This window comes from Cucurbita pepo, chromosome 9 (genome assembly GCF_057944985.1).
Source record: "Cucurbita pepo subsp. pepo isolate OVF chromosome 9, ASM5794498v1, whole genome shotgun sequence".
NCBI classification, from domain to species: domain Eukaryota; kingdom Viridiplantae; phylum Streptophyta; class Magnoliopsida; order Cucurbitales; family Cucurbitaceae; genus Cucurbita; species Cucurbita pepo.
In genome coordinates, this window is record NC_141806.1 from 11,902,255 (window position 1) to 11,919,467 (window position 17,213).

At 38.5% G+C, this 17,213-nt stretch overlaps 2 protein-coding genes and 1 non-coding gene across 5 annotated transcripts; 1 reads left to right on the plus strand and 2 right to left on the minus strand.

Annotated features, from left to right (window-relative positions):
- Positions 1 to 1,112: 1,112 nt before the first annotated feature.
- On the minus strand, positions 1,113 to 1,186 carry TRNAT-AGU (transfer RNA threonine (anticodon AGU)). The gene has a single exon. It is a non-coding gene; the product is annotated as a tRNA-Thr (tRNA).
- Positions 1,187 to 3,456: 2,270 nt separating this feature from the next.
- Positions 3,457 to 6,802, plus strand: LOC111801805 (purine permease 21). 2 transcript variants are annotated; one of them, XM_087126668.1, is made up of 3 exons: positions 3,457 to 3,593; positions 4,311 to 4,925; positions 6,184 to 6,802. In XM_087126668.1, the coding sequence occupies exons 1-3, from the start codon at positions 3,557 to 3,559 to the stop codon at positions 6,717 to 6,719; spliced, it is 1,188 nt and encodes a 395-aa protein (XP_086982794.1). In that variant the 5' UTR covers positions 3,457 to 3,556; the 3' UTR covers positions 6,720 to 6,802. The 2 variants fall into 2 exon arrangements, with proteins under 2 accessions (XP_086982794.1, XP_023541737.1); XM_023685969.2 differs by having other exon boundaries at positions 3,476 to 3,593; positions 4,308 to 4,925.
- Positions 6,803 to 8,050: 1,248 nt separating this feature from the next.
- On the minus strand, positions 8,051 to 15,834 carry LOC111801807 (tobamovirus multiplication protein 1). 2 transcript variants are annotated; one of them, XR_002816189.2, is made up of 13 exons: positions 15,331 to 15,834; positions 14,833 to 14,880; positions 13,411 to 13,444; positions 13,228 to 13,314; positions 13,091 to 13,142; positions 11,204 to 11,375; positions 11,007 to 11,102; positions 10,846 to 10,909; positions 9,304 to 9,368; positions 9,146 to 9,220; positions 8,964 to 9,042; positions 8,462 to 8,635; positions 8,051 to 8,372 (listed from the first exon to the last, which is right to left on the minus strand). XR_002816189.2 is itself a non-coding variant. In XM_023685970.2 (13 exons), exons 1-13 carry the CDS (start codon positions 15,436 to 15,438, stop codon positions 8,346 to 8,348), a joined length of 1,068 nt encoding a protein of 355 aa, XP_023541738.2. In that variant the 5' UTR covers positions 15,439 to 15,832; the 3' UTR covers positions 8,051 to 8,345. The 2 variants fall into 2 exon arrangements, 1 of the variants encoding a protein (XP_023541738.2); XM_023685970.2 differs by having other exon boundaries at positions 8,462 to 8,622; positions 15,331 to 15,832.
- Between the last annotated feature and the right edge of the window lie 1,379 nt (positions 15,835 to 17,213).

Consider the following 17,213-nt stretch of genomic DNA (forward strand, 5'->3'; position numbering starts at 1 on the left):
TCGTGGCATTTAGCAATAAGTTTCAATTGGATGTTGACACCGATTTTCTGTGGAAAGCCAGCTTCCTAACTTATTTAACTTTGTTTCCTCTTTTTCTCCTTTGCTCTCTACAACTTGGACATGTTCGTTCAATCTCGAGATCTAATTTGTAAGATTTCCTCTTTTTCTTTGCCTCCATGAGACCTTGCCTTGTTTGGTAGTGGAGGGTAGAATCAACGCAATTCGTACCAGTAGTGAGACGTCGCCCTCATTGGGTTGGAATAGTAGGTCTCTCGAGCTTTGTTCTCCGGTCATTCTTGCAGCTAGTGCCTTTGTCACTATCAATCAAATCTACACCTGATTTTTTGACTTTTTGAACTAAAGCTACAGTCACTAATGAATCTACATATTTAAGTAAACGGAAGTTTTTACGAAAGAAATCCTCTAGAGCACTTTTTTGTTCGTGGTCTAGGTCACACTCTAGAGTTATTGTATACAAATCTGTGATTTTATCCACAAAATATGTGGCTTACATTTGAGAGGTGGGAAGTTGTCAAAATCTTCATATCTTGACTTCGAAGCTCTAGAGTCAAAGTAAGATGGAGGTTGAAGATAAGGTTCAAACAAACCACAAAATTCTCATTTGACTGGGTTTAGAGCAAAATGTGGACGCAACAATTATTCGGTTGTAATACCCTTAGAATATATTCTTTTATCAAGTCTTGTTTGTTCTTGTTAGCACTGCCATGGAATAGCGATGGTACGATACTTGTGATACTTGTTCTAACCTATCGAACAAGTTAGTCATAAGGATAGACAACGTTTGCGTATGTTCGAACCTCGAGTCACGTTTGTGAAAAATATTTTAGAAAATGTGAGTAAAAAAGAAAGCAACGTCCTTGAGCTTCCAATCCTCCAATTGAAAAGTTGTGATACTTGTTCTAACCTATCGAACAAGTTAGTCATAAGGATAGACAACGTTTGCGTATGCTCGAACCTCGAGTCACGTTTGTGAAAAATATTTTAGAAAATGTGAGTAAAAAAGAAAGCAACGTCCTTGAGCTTCCAATTGAAAAGATAACAGCTCTCTGAGCTTTATGTCAAATTTTCAAGTGTTTTTATACAATTTATCATGCTCTCATTGAGAGTTGAACTCAAGACCTCCCGCTTACTAAACGGGTGCTCTAACCAACTGAGCTATGAGAGCTACTTGAAATGAAAAACATACCAATTTTAGAATCGTCAAACAAATAAACACCCAAGCAAACATATCTCAGATACCATGAAACCTTTAGTAAGAAAAAGGGGAAGAGAATACAAAAGACTGCTACGATGTATACTAGAATTGTATCATAAAATCCAAACCAAAGAGACATATTTATACGAACAAGAAAAATATGTAAAATACTAATTTATCTTTACAAGATAAACCCAAATCAAATAAAGCCTAACCTAATCCAAGGTTATAAGATTTTAATAAAATAAAAAATTCTAAAATACTTAAATCAAGTTCGAGATTTCATAATAAAAATATTGAATATTTAAATTGTTAATTAATTATAAATTTGGACATCCAAACATGATCGAACGTTTCTAAAATCTTTCACATGACATAAATTCATTATTGTCCCGTGGTCTCGAAACTTTGGTATGAAATCGCCTCGTGCCATAGCAATTTTTATATTACCTAAAAAGAAAAGGCAGCAAAAATATACTCACTAAGTAGCTTTACTTGCAAATCTTAGAAGTAAGGAGCAAGTAACGTGACCATGTCGGAGAGGATGCAGGAGAATGTTGGGACCATTAGGTGTCGAATCTGGATTCCAAATCTTAGACATGGGTCGTTAAAATGGTATCAGAACGTTACCTCTCTCAGTAAGATGTGGTTCGGGAACAAGGGGTACATGAGTGAACCGAGATCACATTCGAATGAGAGCGATCTTGAGAATAGAATGACTAAAAAAGATTTTAAAAAATTGAAAGTTTCTACCTATACCACTACGGAAACAACACAGTCATGTCACAGAGGATGCAGGGGAATGTCGGGGTCATCATATGTCAAATTTTGATCTAAATCCTAAGTATAGGTCGTTATATTGAACCCATTTAAAAATATCTATATGGGTTAGATTCTTCACCTGTAAAAAGATCGATAGAGGTTTACCCTATAACCTAAAACAAGAGTGATTTTTTTATTTTTGCTATAGAATATCTAAAGATTTTTTAACCCAATCGTCCAATACCTCTGGCATATTTTAAGGTTGTTCTATGAAACAATCGAGGTTGTCCAATCCAACATCAAATCTAAACATCATGGTTTGTCTGATGTTGCTTATGAATGAATTTGAGTTAAATTTTTCCTCTACAAGCTTCGTGTGCCATTATCGTCCACACTTGCCACATGGTGTGTGACAACATCAATGCAATGACATTAGTGTCCAATCTTGTTTTTCATGCTCACAGAACGTCGGTTTTATTTGGAATTAGGTGCTTCGGCATCAGCTCGATATTCAGCTAGATCAGATTATCATATTCAGCTCGATGTTGATTCTCCGTCTAGTGGTTGATACTCTGTATCTTTAAGGAGAATTCAATTTCACCAAGTCTATGTTGGAGACAGTGGACAGTCGTTAAACCTTTCTGGAATCTAAATAGAAAAAACGAACGAGGAAATTCTAGGTTAATCATATACTACTATAAACTCTTGCTTCGTCGGTGAAACATACAAACATACAAGTAATGCACAAGATTTCTACTTATCATTAATCCCGACCTAATTTTTCCTACGACGAGTCTTTTATATCCAAAATACCCTAGTAATTGATATTCTTGTTTCTCTTAAGATCTGCATACATTCTAATATACTCAATATTAAAACGTGCTACGACATCCCATAAGTTGGTCAAACATATTGAAGAAATAGATGAGTAAATAATCGAGAGGACAATTAGTAACCAAACAATGCCTTTACTACTCGACGAGAAGAGGAGAGGAACAAAGCAGTGAGACCGATAGAATAGATGAAGGCAATGAAATTGTTTTATCGATTTGACAAGGGGAAGGAGCGGATGGCTACGTAAACAAGTAACCTGTTATGCAGGTCCCGACTCCAAGTTCTTTCTCTTCTTTCTTTTCTCGAGTCTGAAGAGCACACCCAACGACGACAACTCTTGCTTAAATCATTACTCTGAATTCTCCCTTGCTTGTGATTTCTCTTAAAGAATTTTATGAGATTCGATTCACCCGTTGCTCAAATTGTCTCGATTTTCAATATCGAAAATAACGTCTGGCATAGTTGTCTCGTCCCTAACTAGCTTGCCTCCGTCCTGTGGCTGGTTTTTTAGGGCTTGTCACCTTCACCATTACAATTGTCTACTGTCTGTTACTCTTGATTTATACACAATATCGACCAAACATCCAATTTCTTTTCTAATTCTACTTTTTCTGATTGGACTGTTACTGAAATATCATCACCACTCAAAGTACTTTAACTTTTCTTCCAATCCCTTCCCCTATTTAAGTCCTTCCATCTCTCCTCTTTCTCTCTCACTCTCAATAATTTCTTCAAATTCATACCATGGGAAACAATGGAGAATTGCAGCTGCCATTTGAGGGTAAGTCTTTTTTGCTTATAACCCTACATAAATGCTTCCCAAAACCTTAAAAAACAGCAAACTGTTGTAAGTTCCAGCTGAATATTCCTAGTTTTCGTACTATAGGGATCAAATTATTGACAATTTGATATGGTAATGAGTTATGTTTGAATTAACGGTGTTCTTGTTTGATGTTTTGCTCCTGTGTGCTCAAATTGACGGTGTTCTTGTCTAATGTTTTATTCCTGTATGCTCGTATTGACGGTGTTCTTGTCTGATGTTTTGCTCCTGTGTGCTCAAATTGACGGTGTTCTTGTCTAATGTTTTATTCCTGTATGCTCGTATTGACGGTGTTCTTGTCTGATGTTTTGCTCCTGTGTGCTCAAATTGACGGTGTTCTTGTCTAATGTTTTATTCCTGTGTGCTTGTACTGACGGTATTCTTGTCTGATGTTTTGCTCCTGTGTGCTCAAATTGACGGTGTTCTTATTTGATGTTTTGCTCCTGTGTGCTCAAATTGACGGTGTTCTTGTTTGATATTGTGCTCCTATGTGCTCGTATTGACCGTGTTCTTGTCTGACGTTTTGCTCCTATGTGCTCGTATTGACCGTGTTCTTGTCTGATGTTTTGCTCCTACGTGCTCGTATTGACGGTGTTCTTATCTGATGTTTTGCTCTTGTGTGCTCAAATTGACGGTACTCTTGTCTGATATTTTACTCCTATGTTCTTGGAACAGAAGACGAGAAAACAATAAACGTGAACCCGACAAACGACACAAGCTCGATGAACCTTGACCAACCTAGAAGAAGCCTACAAACCAAACCAAATTACCAAAGATGGCTAAGAATTGTTGTTTACACTTTCTTGCTACTCTCAGGTCAATCAGTTGGAACTATGCTTGGGAGGCTTTACTTTGATAAGGGTGGCAAAAGCAAATGGTTGGCAACTCTTGTTTCATTGATAGGCTTTCCCATTCTCCTCCCACTCTACATGATAAAATCACCTAAAATTTCATCCTCAAATATCACCCTCCAATCAAATCCACCCACAACTACAAAACTTATCTTTGTCTATGTCTCTCTTGGCCTTCTTGTTGCCATTAATTGCTTTCTTTACTCTGTGGGCCTCATGTACCTTCATGTCTCAACCTTTTCTCTCATTTGTGCCTCACAATTGGCCTTCAATGCCTTGTTTTCTTATTTCATTAACTCCCTTGTCTTCACTCCTTTCATTGTCAATTCTCTTGTTCTTCTTACTATATCCTCCTCTCTCCTCATCTTTCAATCCGATCCGGTCTCCGACACTAGCTCCGACGGCCCCGAACACCCAACTTCCCGAGCTAAGTTTATTACAGGTAAGGTCTGAAAACGTCTTGAACTTTATGATGTTCCTACTAGTTAGGCGGTGTAATATTAGTGTAATGGTCCAAGCCCACTACTAGCAGATATTGTCCTCTTTGGATTTTTCCTTTCGAACTTCCTCTCAAGGTTTTTAATACGCGTTTGCTATGGGGAGGTTTCCACACTCTTATAAAGGATGTTTCGTTCTCCTCCCCAACCGATGTGCAATCTAACAATCCACCCCTTTCAGGGCCCAGCGTCCTCACTGGCACTCGTTTCTTTCTCCAATCGATGTGGGAACCCCACCAAATCCACCTCCCTTCGGGACTTAGCGTCCTTACTAGCGCCTCGTATCTACCCCCCTTCAAGGAACAGCCTCCTCGCTGGCACATCGCCCGATGTCTAGCTCTGATACCATTTATAACGGCCCAAGCCCACCGCTAACAGATATTGTTCTCTTTGGGCTTTATTTTTAGATCCCACATCGGTTGGAGAGGAGAACGAAACACCCTTTATATGGGTCTGGAAACCTCTCCCTAGTAGACGCGTTTTAAAAACCTTGAGGAGAAGCTCGAAAGTGAAATCCCAAAGAGGACAATATCTACTAGTAGTAGGCTTATAGGTGTTTCAAAGTTTTTAAAATGTGTCTACTAGGCAGAGGTTTCCACCCCCTTATAAATGGTGTTTCGTTCTTCTCCCCAACCAACGTGGGATCTAACAATCCACCTCTTTTAGGGCTCAGCGTTCTCGCTGGCACTCGTTTCTTTTTCCAATCGATGTGGGACCCCATCAAGTCTACACCCTTCGGGACCCAGCTTCCTTACTAGCACACCGCCTCATGTCTACCTCTCCAGGGAACAGCATCCTCCCTGGCACATCGCCCGGTGTCTGGCTCTAATACCATTTGTAACGACCCAAACTCACCGCTAACAGATATTGTTCTCTTTGAGTTTTATTGTTAGATCCCACATCAGTTGGGGAGGAGAACGAAACATCCTTTATAATGATAGTGGAAACCTCCTCCTAGCAGATGCGTTTTAAAAACCTTGAAGAGAAGCCCGAAACGGAAAGTCCAAAGAGAACAATATCTACTAGCTAGTGAGCTTGGATCATTACAATTAGAACAAATTAAAATTTCTTATTACAAATATATATACACATTCATGATGGGTCGATAACTTTTCCTTTTATATCAACGTTAAACTCATAGAAACATGAAAATATCAATAGAAACATTAACATCTCGATAAAAATTTAATGTTCGAGTTACAGGTTTCGTGTGCACGGTAGCGGCCTCAGCCGGGTATGGCCTAGTGCTATCCCTAACCCAACTAGCCTTCAAGAAAGTCATAAAAAAGGAGACTTTCAAGGCAGTATTGGACATGATCATCTACCAATCAATTGTTTCAAGTTCAGCCATTTTGATAGGCTTCTTTGCAAGTGGGGAGTGGAAAACATTGAAAATGGAAATGGATGGGTTCCATTTGGGCAAAGTTTCATACAAAATGACACTTTTTTGGACAGCCATCAGCTGGCAAGTGTTCTCCGTTGGCTCTGTGGGTCTCATTTTTGACGTCTCTTCTCTCTTTTCCAATGCCATTGGTGCTTTGGGTCTGCCCATTGTTCCTGTTTTTGCTGTCATTTTCTTCCATGACAATATGGATGGCATCAAAATTGTGGCCATGATTTTGGCTGTTTGGGGTTTTGTTTCTTATGGCTATCAAAATTATCTCGATGATTTGAAGAGCTCCTCGAAGGTCGAAAATCGAGACTCGAACGAGGTTTCGAGATCTTCTTCTTTGCCCTAAGAGAGCTATGGATGAACATGATATGGTGTCACGTCGAGATTGGTGTATATCTGTTCATACTTAATAGTAATCATTTTGGTGTATATCTCTTTTTTTTTTTTTTTACCATCCATATTACTATTGTGCTCTTTATTGAATTTAAAATTAAAATTGGATTGTCGAGGTCATGAAGTAAGGGTTTGTACAGTTCTGTTCGGTCCGATTTTAGTTGAAACCGACAATGAAACTGAACCAATTGTATTTTGTTCTCATCGGTTTGGTTTAGTTTTAAACAAAATTTCTCTTTTTTATGTTATTAGAAACTACGTTGTGCTTGTAAGATAGAGAGAGGTGAACCAGAGTGCTAAACCGTGCAAGTCAATAATCGAGACGATAATAGGTCTTAGTGACTGTTTTGGATATCTACTGATGTGTCATACTTATAGAGACGTTTAAGAACCATCGTCATAATGGACAACAATAATTTTGTCGTAATTCTCGTGTTGCCTTAACTATAAGTAATGTTTACAAAGTTGGACTGCTATTCGATCAAACTACTCTTGGAGCTTGACTTATTGCATCCGTGGGAGTTATACAAAAAGTTTACGAAAATTATTAAAGTTCGAAGTATAGTGAATAAAATACATAGAAACTTCAAGACACTGGTCTAAAGGTCCCACTGCAGCTGCACGGCTCTTGATCGTCCTACTAACGACTGTTACTTCATGAGTCTTTTGAAAATAAAAAATAGTAAAGATGAGTATAAAAAATACCCGATAAGCTGTTAGGACCACACAACAACACACGTCCTCGATTTAGATGAACACACAGAACATGAGAGTGAAAATTAACGGGAAGTTTATACTGATGACTTCAAGTATGTACATTAATAGAAAATACATATAATACAGAAAGTACATTTTCAAAGCACAGTCTAAGAGCGTATTGATGGATAACCATACGCTATAAAAAACAACAGACTGCATAACCTAACAATTCTAATATCGGTTCTTATTATAGAGAAATTATACGAAAAAGTCGTTATAATAAGACTTGACAGTTTTAAAGAGTTAGATGCACAGATGGAAGAACTACGGTTCAAAAATTCTCCAACACAGCAACATATTAGGTTTGATCTCATCGTTCTCTAGTACTATTACTAAACTAATCTCTAGCTTTAAGTTGGTGGAGATGATACGATGGTGTTGAAACATTTCAAGAAAACTCTGTACTGAGAAAGTTCTTGACCTAAATCGACTCGAAAAACTTAAAAAACGTCCTCGGTTTAAACCCAGAATAACAAAACACGAAAATGCTCGAGTAGCAAGGCAAAGAAACGATGCTTCCATGGATCTACAAGTACAAAATGTTACATTTCAACGAAACGGCGAAATCATCGGTTAGCTCGGGATATCCACTTATTCTATTGACATTTGATTAAAGCAACGTACAAGGAAGTATATACACATGTTTACAACATCATAGAAAATCATGGAAGCAACAAAACCTTACGGATTTTTCGATACCGCTCATCGAGCACGTTTCACAACCGTTTCAATCATATCTACATAACAATCAAAAAAATTCTTTCACAATGTCAATCACCAGTTCTGGCACACTTGATGTAAACTTGCATCCCAAAAGCATCTATATGGGGCTACCCCTCGATGGTTCCTACAATTCAGAGATATCAACAATTTTCATGAGACCCTTTTTGAGTATAATAAATAGTTCTACGACGTTCCGATGAACAGAATACAAACCGGAGAATTCGTTGTCAAAGTCCAATGCTGAGGACGACGAACGGCTGCAGAATCGTCATGAACGAAGGTTATTGTCCCTACTCGTTCTTCGGTACTAGCTGCTATCCATGGTGGTAATTCTCTCATGATCCATAGAACAAATGCTGAAGGAATTGATGATCCTGACATAATAATCTGCTTCATATCAAAATTCAAAGAATATGTGTAAACCCGAAAAGCGGGTTCCTCAGGAGGCAGAGGGTCTATGATCCGATGACCATAACGAGCTCCCGGTCGATGGGAGTCTACTTGCAAGGATATAAGGCCTTCTTTTCCAGATAAAAGATGTTCGAAGAGAGCGAAGGAATGAACCGAGCAGGTACTGAAGTAGGTAGGTGACTCGAGCGATTCCCCGAACCAAACGGTTCAAGATGAAAAGGGAAATTTAAGAAGCTAACTAGAACTTAAAGACAGATCCAAATTCATGTAACAAGCAAAATGGAACAAGTTCAAGAACTGATACCTATAAAGTAATATGTAATCAGCAAAGTCGAAGTATATGCACCATAAATGCGATATTGTTGTCGCCATTGATTCGGTACCTGCAACGATAACGAGTATATTCATTGCCTTATGAACTGATCAAGAACGCCCGATTCTTTTTCTTAAGAAAACACGAGTTTATTGGTTCGATCAAGTGTATACCGGTATGTTCGTTAGAAAAGCTACCAGTGCACTTGAAGTGAAACATACGACCGACACGGCAGCCAAACCCGCAACCTGGAACGCAACAGAATCGTTTCAAGCAATAAGATGAATCCAGCAGAAGTGCAATGAATCATGAAAAATAGAAAGTCTGCTACCTTTAATATTTCAGAGGATGCTCTCTCAGATCTAACTCTTCTCATTTTCAAGAACAACAGCAGTCCTGAACGTCGAAAAAAACGCTCAGAAGGGAAAAGAAAAAGTGTTGCTACTGGGAACTCTGTGAGTTTTTGAAGGATTATCTTTTGTATGGCGTATTTGTACTTTCGTTATGAAAACGATTCTTTTAGAGAAAGCTATCCGAAAGTAGATAGCTGTTGGATAGAGTATTTCTGTGAGATCCCACATCGGTTGGGGAGGAGAATGAAGCATTCTTTATAAGGGGGTGGAAACCTCTCTCTAGCAGACACGTTTTAAAAACCTTGAGGGGAATCCCGAAAAGGAAAACTCAGAGAAGACAATAACTGCTAGTAGTGGGCTTAGGCTGTTAGTTATGGTATCAGAGTCAGACATCGGACTGCGTGCGAGCGATAACGCTGAGCCCCGAAGGGTGGTGGACACTGGGCAGTGTGCCAGCGAGGATATTGGGCCACGAAAAGGGGTGGATTGTGAGATCCCACATCGATTAGAGAGAAGAATGACAACAATTGGAGAGAGGAACAAGTGCTAGCGAGGACACAAGGCCCCGAAGGAGATGGATTGTGAGATCCCACATCGGTTGGAGGGGAGAACGAAACATTCTTTATAAGGGTGTGGAAACCTTTCCCTAACAGACGCGTTTTAAAAACCTTGAGGGGAAGCTCGAAAGAGAAAACTCAAAGAGGATAATATCTACTCGTGGTGGGCTTGAGCTGTTACAAATGGTATCAGAGCCAGACACTGGGCAAAAGAGGTGGATTTTGAGATCCCACATCGATTAGAGAGGGGAACGACAACGATTGGAGAGGGGAACAAGTGCTAGCGAGGACACTAGGCCCTTGATTGTAAGACCCCACATCAATTGGAGAGGAGAACGAAACATTATTTATAAGGGTGTGGAAACCTCTCCCAAGCAAACGCGTTTTAAAAACCTTGAGGGAAAGCTCGAAAGGGAAAGCCCAAAGAGGACAATATTTGCTAGCGGTGGGCTTGAGCTATTACAAATGGTATCAGAGTCAGACACCGGGCGGGGTACCAGCGAGGACGCTAAGCTCCGAAGGGGGGTGGACAATTGGCAATGTACCAACAAGGACGTTGGGCCCCGAAAGGGGATGGATTGTGAGATCCCATATCGATTGGAGAGAGGAACGAGTGCTAGCAAGGACACTAGACCCCAAAGGAGGTGGATTGTGAGATCTCATATCGGTTGGAGAAGAGAACAAAACATTTTTTATAAGGGTGTGGAAACCTCTCCCTAACAGACACGTTTTAAAAACCTTGAGGGGAAGCTCGAAAGGGAAAACCCAAAGAGAACAATATCTACTAGCAATGAACTTGAGCGGTTACAATTTACGTAGAACTCAAGGACACGGAAGTACAACTTAACAAATCTTGTTCAAGTAAGGTCGTCGTAACAGAGTACTTCAATCAAATTGAAATCGAGAATTACGAGGGTAAACACTAAAAGTAACCGATTGCTAGTACAAAGGATAGTTTCGAACCGTAGCAAGCTAAGGCGCCTCCTAATAAGAGAATCACTACAGCAAAAAGATCTACATATACTACCTGCACAATAGTAAGAGTGATTGCCATATTAACTTCATTTCCAGCGTATACAAGCCATAAATGAATATTTCAAAAAGGTGTTTAAGATTCTCCAAACCTGAAGAACTAACAAAGAATCAATGGATTTGTTTCTCATCCCAATCCAAAGTATCACAGCAAATGCCAACGTTAGGACGAAGAAAATCGTGACGACCTGTGAATAGATAGCCAGTGATCAGATGTCGCATCCGTTTAAGCAGACACGAGACGATATAAACAACATCGGAGTACTAATAAGAACATCACGACGTGTACCAGGATGACTAAATTTTGACGGCTTCCAACATGAGGCAGTCGTACCGGAAGCCACCACCTTCTACTCCAATCTGTATTCGATGTACTTGAGATCTTCTCCAACAAGCCTTCCTCGAAACTTCTCTCTTCATCTTCGTCGTCTTCATCGTCTGGTTGATGGCACAGGTCAACCCTGTTAATGTTTTCCATAGAAACATAAGCAAGACCTTTCAAATAAGACAGTAATGAAATATTATAGTAAGAGAAAAATAAAGAGAGATATATCCTAGAAGGCCAAGAGAATAAAAGAAGTTAGTCCTCGTCTTTTCAAGAACATTCATCGATATCAATATGTTATCCTCTTTGGGCTTTCCCTTTCGAGATTCCTCTCAAGGTTTTTAAAACGCGTCTGGTAGGAAGAGGTTTCCACACTCTTATAAAGAATGTTTCGTTCTCCTCTCCAACCGATATGGGATCTCACAATCCACCTCCCTTTCGGGCCCAACGTCCTCGCTGGCCCTTGTTCCCATCTCCAATCGATGTGAGATCTCACAATTCACCCTCTTTGGAGCCCAACGTCCTTGCTGGCACTTGTTCCCATCTCCAATCGATGTGAGATCTCACAATTCACCTCCTTCGGAGCCCAACGTCCTTGTTAGCACACCGCACGATGTCTAGCTCTAATACCATTTGTAACAACCCAAGTCCACCGCAAGCAGATATTGTCCTCTTTGGGTTTTCACTTTCGAGCTTCCTCTCAAGGTTTTTAAAATGCGTCTGCTAGGAAGATGTTTCCACACCCTTGAAAGAATGCTTCGTTCTTCTCTCCAACTGATGTGAGATCTCTCAACTCCAGTCTTGCATGAGCATCTATTCAAATAGAGGACGAAACGTCCTTGGATAAATGTGGCAAAAGCTATTCTTTGAGCCATGTAGGTTGAAAGAAATGGAAGATTTGTTTACGAAACGTGTAAGAATATCATCTGATTATGGGATCTATACTTGTGAATTTCTTTGCAAAAGAGCTATATCTGAATTGTTACAACTAAGATTAATAAAACTCTACACATAATTGTTACATCGGTTGGAGAGGGGAATGAAGCATTCTTTATAAGGGTGTGAAAACCTCTCCCTAGAAGACGCGTTTTAAAATCGTGAGGCTAACAAGCCGAAGCGGACACTATGCGCTAATGGTGGACTTGGTCCATTACAAATGGTATCAGAGCTAGACACTCAGCGGTGTGCTAACGAGAACCCTGAGCCCCGAAGGGGAAGGATTGTGAGATCCCACATCGATTGGAATGGGAAACGAGTGTCAGCAAGGACACTGAGCTCCGAAGGGGGTGGATTGTGAGATCTCACATCTATTGGAGAAGGGAATGAGTGTCAGCGAGCACGCTGGACCCTGAAAGGGGGTGGATTGTGAGATCCCACACTGGTTGAAGAGGGGAGCAAAGCATTCTTTATAAGGGTGTGGAAACCTCTCCCTAGCAGACGCATTTTAAAACCGTGAGGCTAACGGGCCGAAGCAGACAATATCTACTAATAGCGAGCTTAGGCTATTACAAATGGTATCAAAGCTAGGCACCGAGCGATGTGCCAACAAGGATGCTGAGTCCCAAACAGAGGTGGGTTGTGAGACCCTACATCGATTGGAGAGGGGAACAAGTGCCAGCGAGGACGCCGAACTCCGAAAGGGGGTGAATTATGAGATCCCACATCGATTCGAGAGGGGAACAAGTGTCAACGAGGATCCTGAGCCCTAAACATGGGTGGATTGCGAAATTCCACATCGGTTGGAGAGGGGAACGAAGCATTTTTTATAAGGGTGTAGAAACCTCTCCCTAGCAAATGCGTTTAACGAGCCGAAGCAGACAATATCAGGATAAGAAGGAAATTACCACTTACCAGAATGACAGAAGAAGAAGAAACAAAGCCAATAGCAGAATTTTGGGAAAAGCTGCACAAAACAAATCATATTTAAATAAATGACATTGTTGAAGTCCTAACATCAAGAGACACAATGTTAGACACTGAGAGATTACCCATAAAAATGAAACCACAAGAACCCGACCAACATGACCATCCATTGCAAGCAGCAAATAGGGCCAACACAAAATAAGCTAAATAACCTGCGAAGAACAAAAAAACCAATATGTTTGAAGCAAGAACATAAACATAAACAAATACAGAAACTGAATATGATCATGAACGTTGCAATGTCTTACCCAAATTAGAAGAACCAATCAATAGATGAAACACCTGCAATTTGCAAGTACCATGAGACAAAATTCAAAAAACAAACGTTTACTTATCATTCAACATTAAATAGGTATGTCTTTTATATGATGTCAAAAAAAAAAGAAACAATTATGACTAGACATTCTGCTTTATAATTCTCGTCATCTGGTAAACGTAGGATGATCCACGAGAAACGTGGCAGGATTCAAACCTATGGCTGGCTCTGATCTTCTAATCCTTAGAAAACACGTCATTTTACCCTTTGATCGTAGCTCGCCCATCGTGTAACTAACTAGGAGAAGCACAATCGATGATATCCTTAGACTCGATTTGGTAATCTGAGTAAGCATTTTAGTATGTTCGGTAGTAGGAACCTGAAGAAATCTGGTTCAAAAGAAGTAGAGCACGAAGTTCAAGAATCCTAAATTTATCGTCCCTATTTCACTAGTCTACTTGATACAATACATAAGATGGTCCACCAACCGAACCAAATGATCGAGTCCATGCAAGCAAAGATAGGAATATCCTTTTTAAGTACACTGAACTTGCTTTAGTCCACTAGCTACGGGTCCAGTGAAAGTGCACCAAAATGGGGTCGGAGAGTTGAGTAACCTTAGATCGTCTAAGATAGAATGGAACTATCTTTGATTGAGACTGCAAATACATAGAAAGTGTTTTGTGATTTAAGGAACGAAAGATGAAACCGAAAACTTTTTCCTTCTTTCACAGTAAACTGGCTTTGCTACTTCTCTTTCTCTGATCTTTTTCTTCCGTTCTTTGAGTAAGGAAGGAAAGATTTTTTATGAGAAGATAGTTATACTTAACAGTGTGTAGTTCTTTCATTAAGGAAGGAATGACTCAACGAAAGATTACTGATACTCAACTACTAAACCTTGAACTCGGTAAATAGGCTGGATGAGAAGCTCCTGAACTTGAACCTCTATTCCCTTTCGTTCTTGTTCGTTATTCTTAAACAGTAAACTCGTAAACGGGAGGATTCTTCTTCACTCAGGCTTCACTATTCTTTTTCTCGCTAAATAGGTTAAACGTTCTTTGTCTAGATAAAGAAGATGAGAGTCACTCGAGGTCAAATAAGCAGATCCAATGAGGTTTCACCCTCAAAGTCCAACTCGGGTTTTAAGTAATCAAGCTTTTAACCGAGTTTAGACCCAAGACCTTAGAACGTATTTACAAACATCCCAAGCAACGTCCCAACAAGCAATTCTCAAACACAGAACTCCTAGGTATTATATTACGCCATCACGAAATCTCTCCCGAGCAATAGAAGCATCAACCATGGCTTCTTGTATGGATAAGAAAGGGCCATAATCCATAAACTGTCCGTAAAGTCGATAAACAGAAACAATTTCATATACTTCATCTATAGAAAAACGTCACGAAAGGCTTACTTTTTGACGAGTCCAACCACGTGAGTTTCTTAATTGAATCCTTGCTAACTGGAACAGAAAAAGGTGAACAAATAGTCATTATGTTTGTTATATAAGAACAGATCATATTGCACACAGAAACAGTGATGCCTCCAAGAATTGATACTCATTATGAATGCTCAAAGCAATATTGATATCAAAAAACTGGCACACACCAGAAGGCTGCTAGAAGCAACAGTAATCAAGAGGATAAAGCCAAAAATCTCAGTGAATGAAAGTCCATTGACCAATTTGAAAACACCCTTTTAGTTATCCACAAACACAATAATCACCCAATCCTTCACTGAAATACGATCAAAACCCAACAATTCAGAAAATGCAAGCTCAAGCTGAAGAACAATCAAACACAAAGAAACAACAAATCCAATGCAGACCCACATTGATTTACCAGATTCCAAAGTGTGTAATAGATAAAAGGGGTTGAAAATAAGAACAATCTGAGATATAAACAGAGCAAACCTGATAAAATGCAAGAACAGCAATAATGGCATCAACAAAAGCAAGACCCATATGAACACCAAACAAAAGTGGTGGAAAACAAGAGTCTCCAATTAGTTCAACACTCATTTCCTCTCGCTATCTCTCTGTTCTTCTTCTTCTTCTTCTTCTTCTGCTATCTGTTCTAATCTATAAATGAGTACGAGAGAGAGCGCGTGATAGCAACGGGTTTGAAAAGGGTATCAGGGGAGATCTGTTACTCTTACTAACAAATGTTCTTCCCACATCGTTGAAAAGTGATTAGGAAAAGGGAAAAAAACGAGGTATTAGTGTAAATTTGGGAACGATTTTTGTGGGCAGACAAGATTCTGGGTCCTGTTGGGATATTCAACACGAGAATGGGTATTAATGATTCAAAGGGTTTAAGAATCGAAGCGAAGAAATTGCTCAGATCCCATTTGAATTTTGACCCAATGCGACTAATTTTAGACCTCCAGAGAAGAGAGTGAACCCTTTTTTTGCATATTTTTTTAAGTTTAACGAACAGTTGTAGAGGTGATTAGCTGCTTTTCAGCGCCTTTTTTCTAATAATTTCCCGTAATCTTTCGTTGGTCCATGTTCTTCGGGTTGGACCAACTTGTTAATTTTTTAAATTTAAATAATTTTTATTAAATAATTATGAGATCCCATGTTGATCAGACAACGTTCGCTTCGAAAGTGTAGATTGTGAGCTCGTATATCGGTTGGAGAGAAGAACGAAACTTTGTTTATAAGGGTGTGAAAACTTATCACTGTTAGATGAAAATATAGAGTCCTACTTCTGCTAATTTAGAGAATGATCATGTGTTTATAATCAAAGAATACTAGCTTTGCTAATTTAGAGTTACGAGAGTTTATGCTTAAAGTGGACAATATCATACCATTATGGAGAGTCGTGTGAGCTTATGCTTAAAGTGGACAATATCATATCATTGTGGAGAGTCGTGTTCTTCTAACATTCACTCGCTACAGATGAAGCGAAGAAGCCAAAAGAAGGACAACATATGTCACCCACGACCTAATTTAATTTAAATATATATTTTGAAAAAAAATATAAAAAATTATTATTAAAAGTTATTGGAGAATTAATATATATATAGTAATCAAAAATATTTTTTTAAAAATTAATAATAAATTCATATTGTCGGCTCAATTTAATTCATAAAATTTTAATTTATTTAAGTGCGTTCTAAGTAAATATATAATCCAATCCAAACCGTACAAATTAGGTTAAATTGATCAAATTTTTTAAATCCTATTTTTCTTCGCATTTTTTTATTATTTTTTGTTGAAATATTATAACCGTTGTTCTCCTCCACTTGATCCACTTGCATTTTTATGAATTGACAAACTATATAATAATTAAGTTCGTTCTTTGTCTCCGCGTGCTTGTTTCTTTTATATATATATATATATATATATATATATAAATATAATTGAATTTTTTTTGTATTTAATAAAATTATATAGTTATGTAAAAGAAATAATTATTTTTTTCAAATAGTTTTATAAAAATTAATATAGGGTGGATTTTTGTGAAATATAATGGAAAATTTATTTATTATTTTTTTTTAATAAAATCTTTTGTGAAAGAAATATATATTTGTAAAAAAAAATCTTGAAAAAATACATTTTAAATGGTAATATTTAAAAAAATAGAGAGAGGGGCTGATTATTTAGTGCTATGGTCCTAATATCTATATTGCCATTTTATTTTATTTTATTTAACTCTTATTAGTGTCCACGTGGACGAATAGGCATTTATGAAAATATTTGAAAATAAAATAAGTTCTCCATTACTTTATTTATTATTATTTTATTGTAATGATCTGTCTTTTTATACACGATTGTTGTGAGTTGCTGCT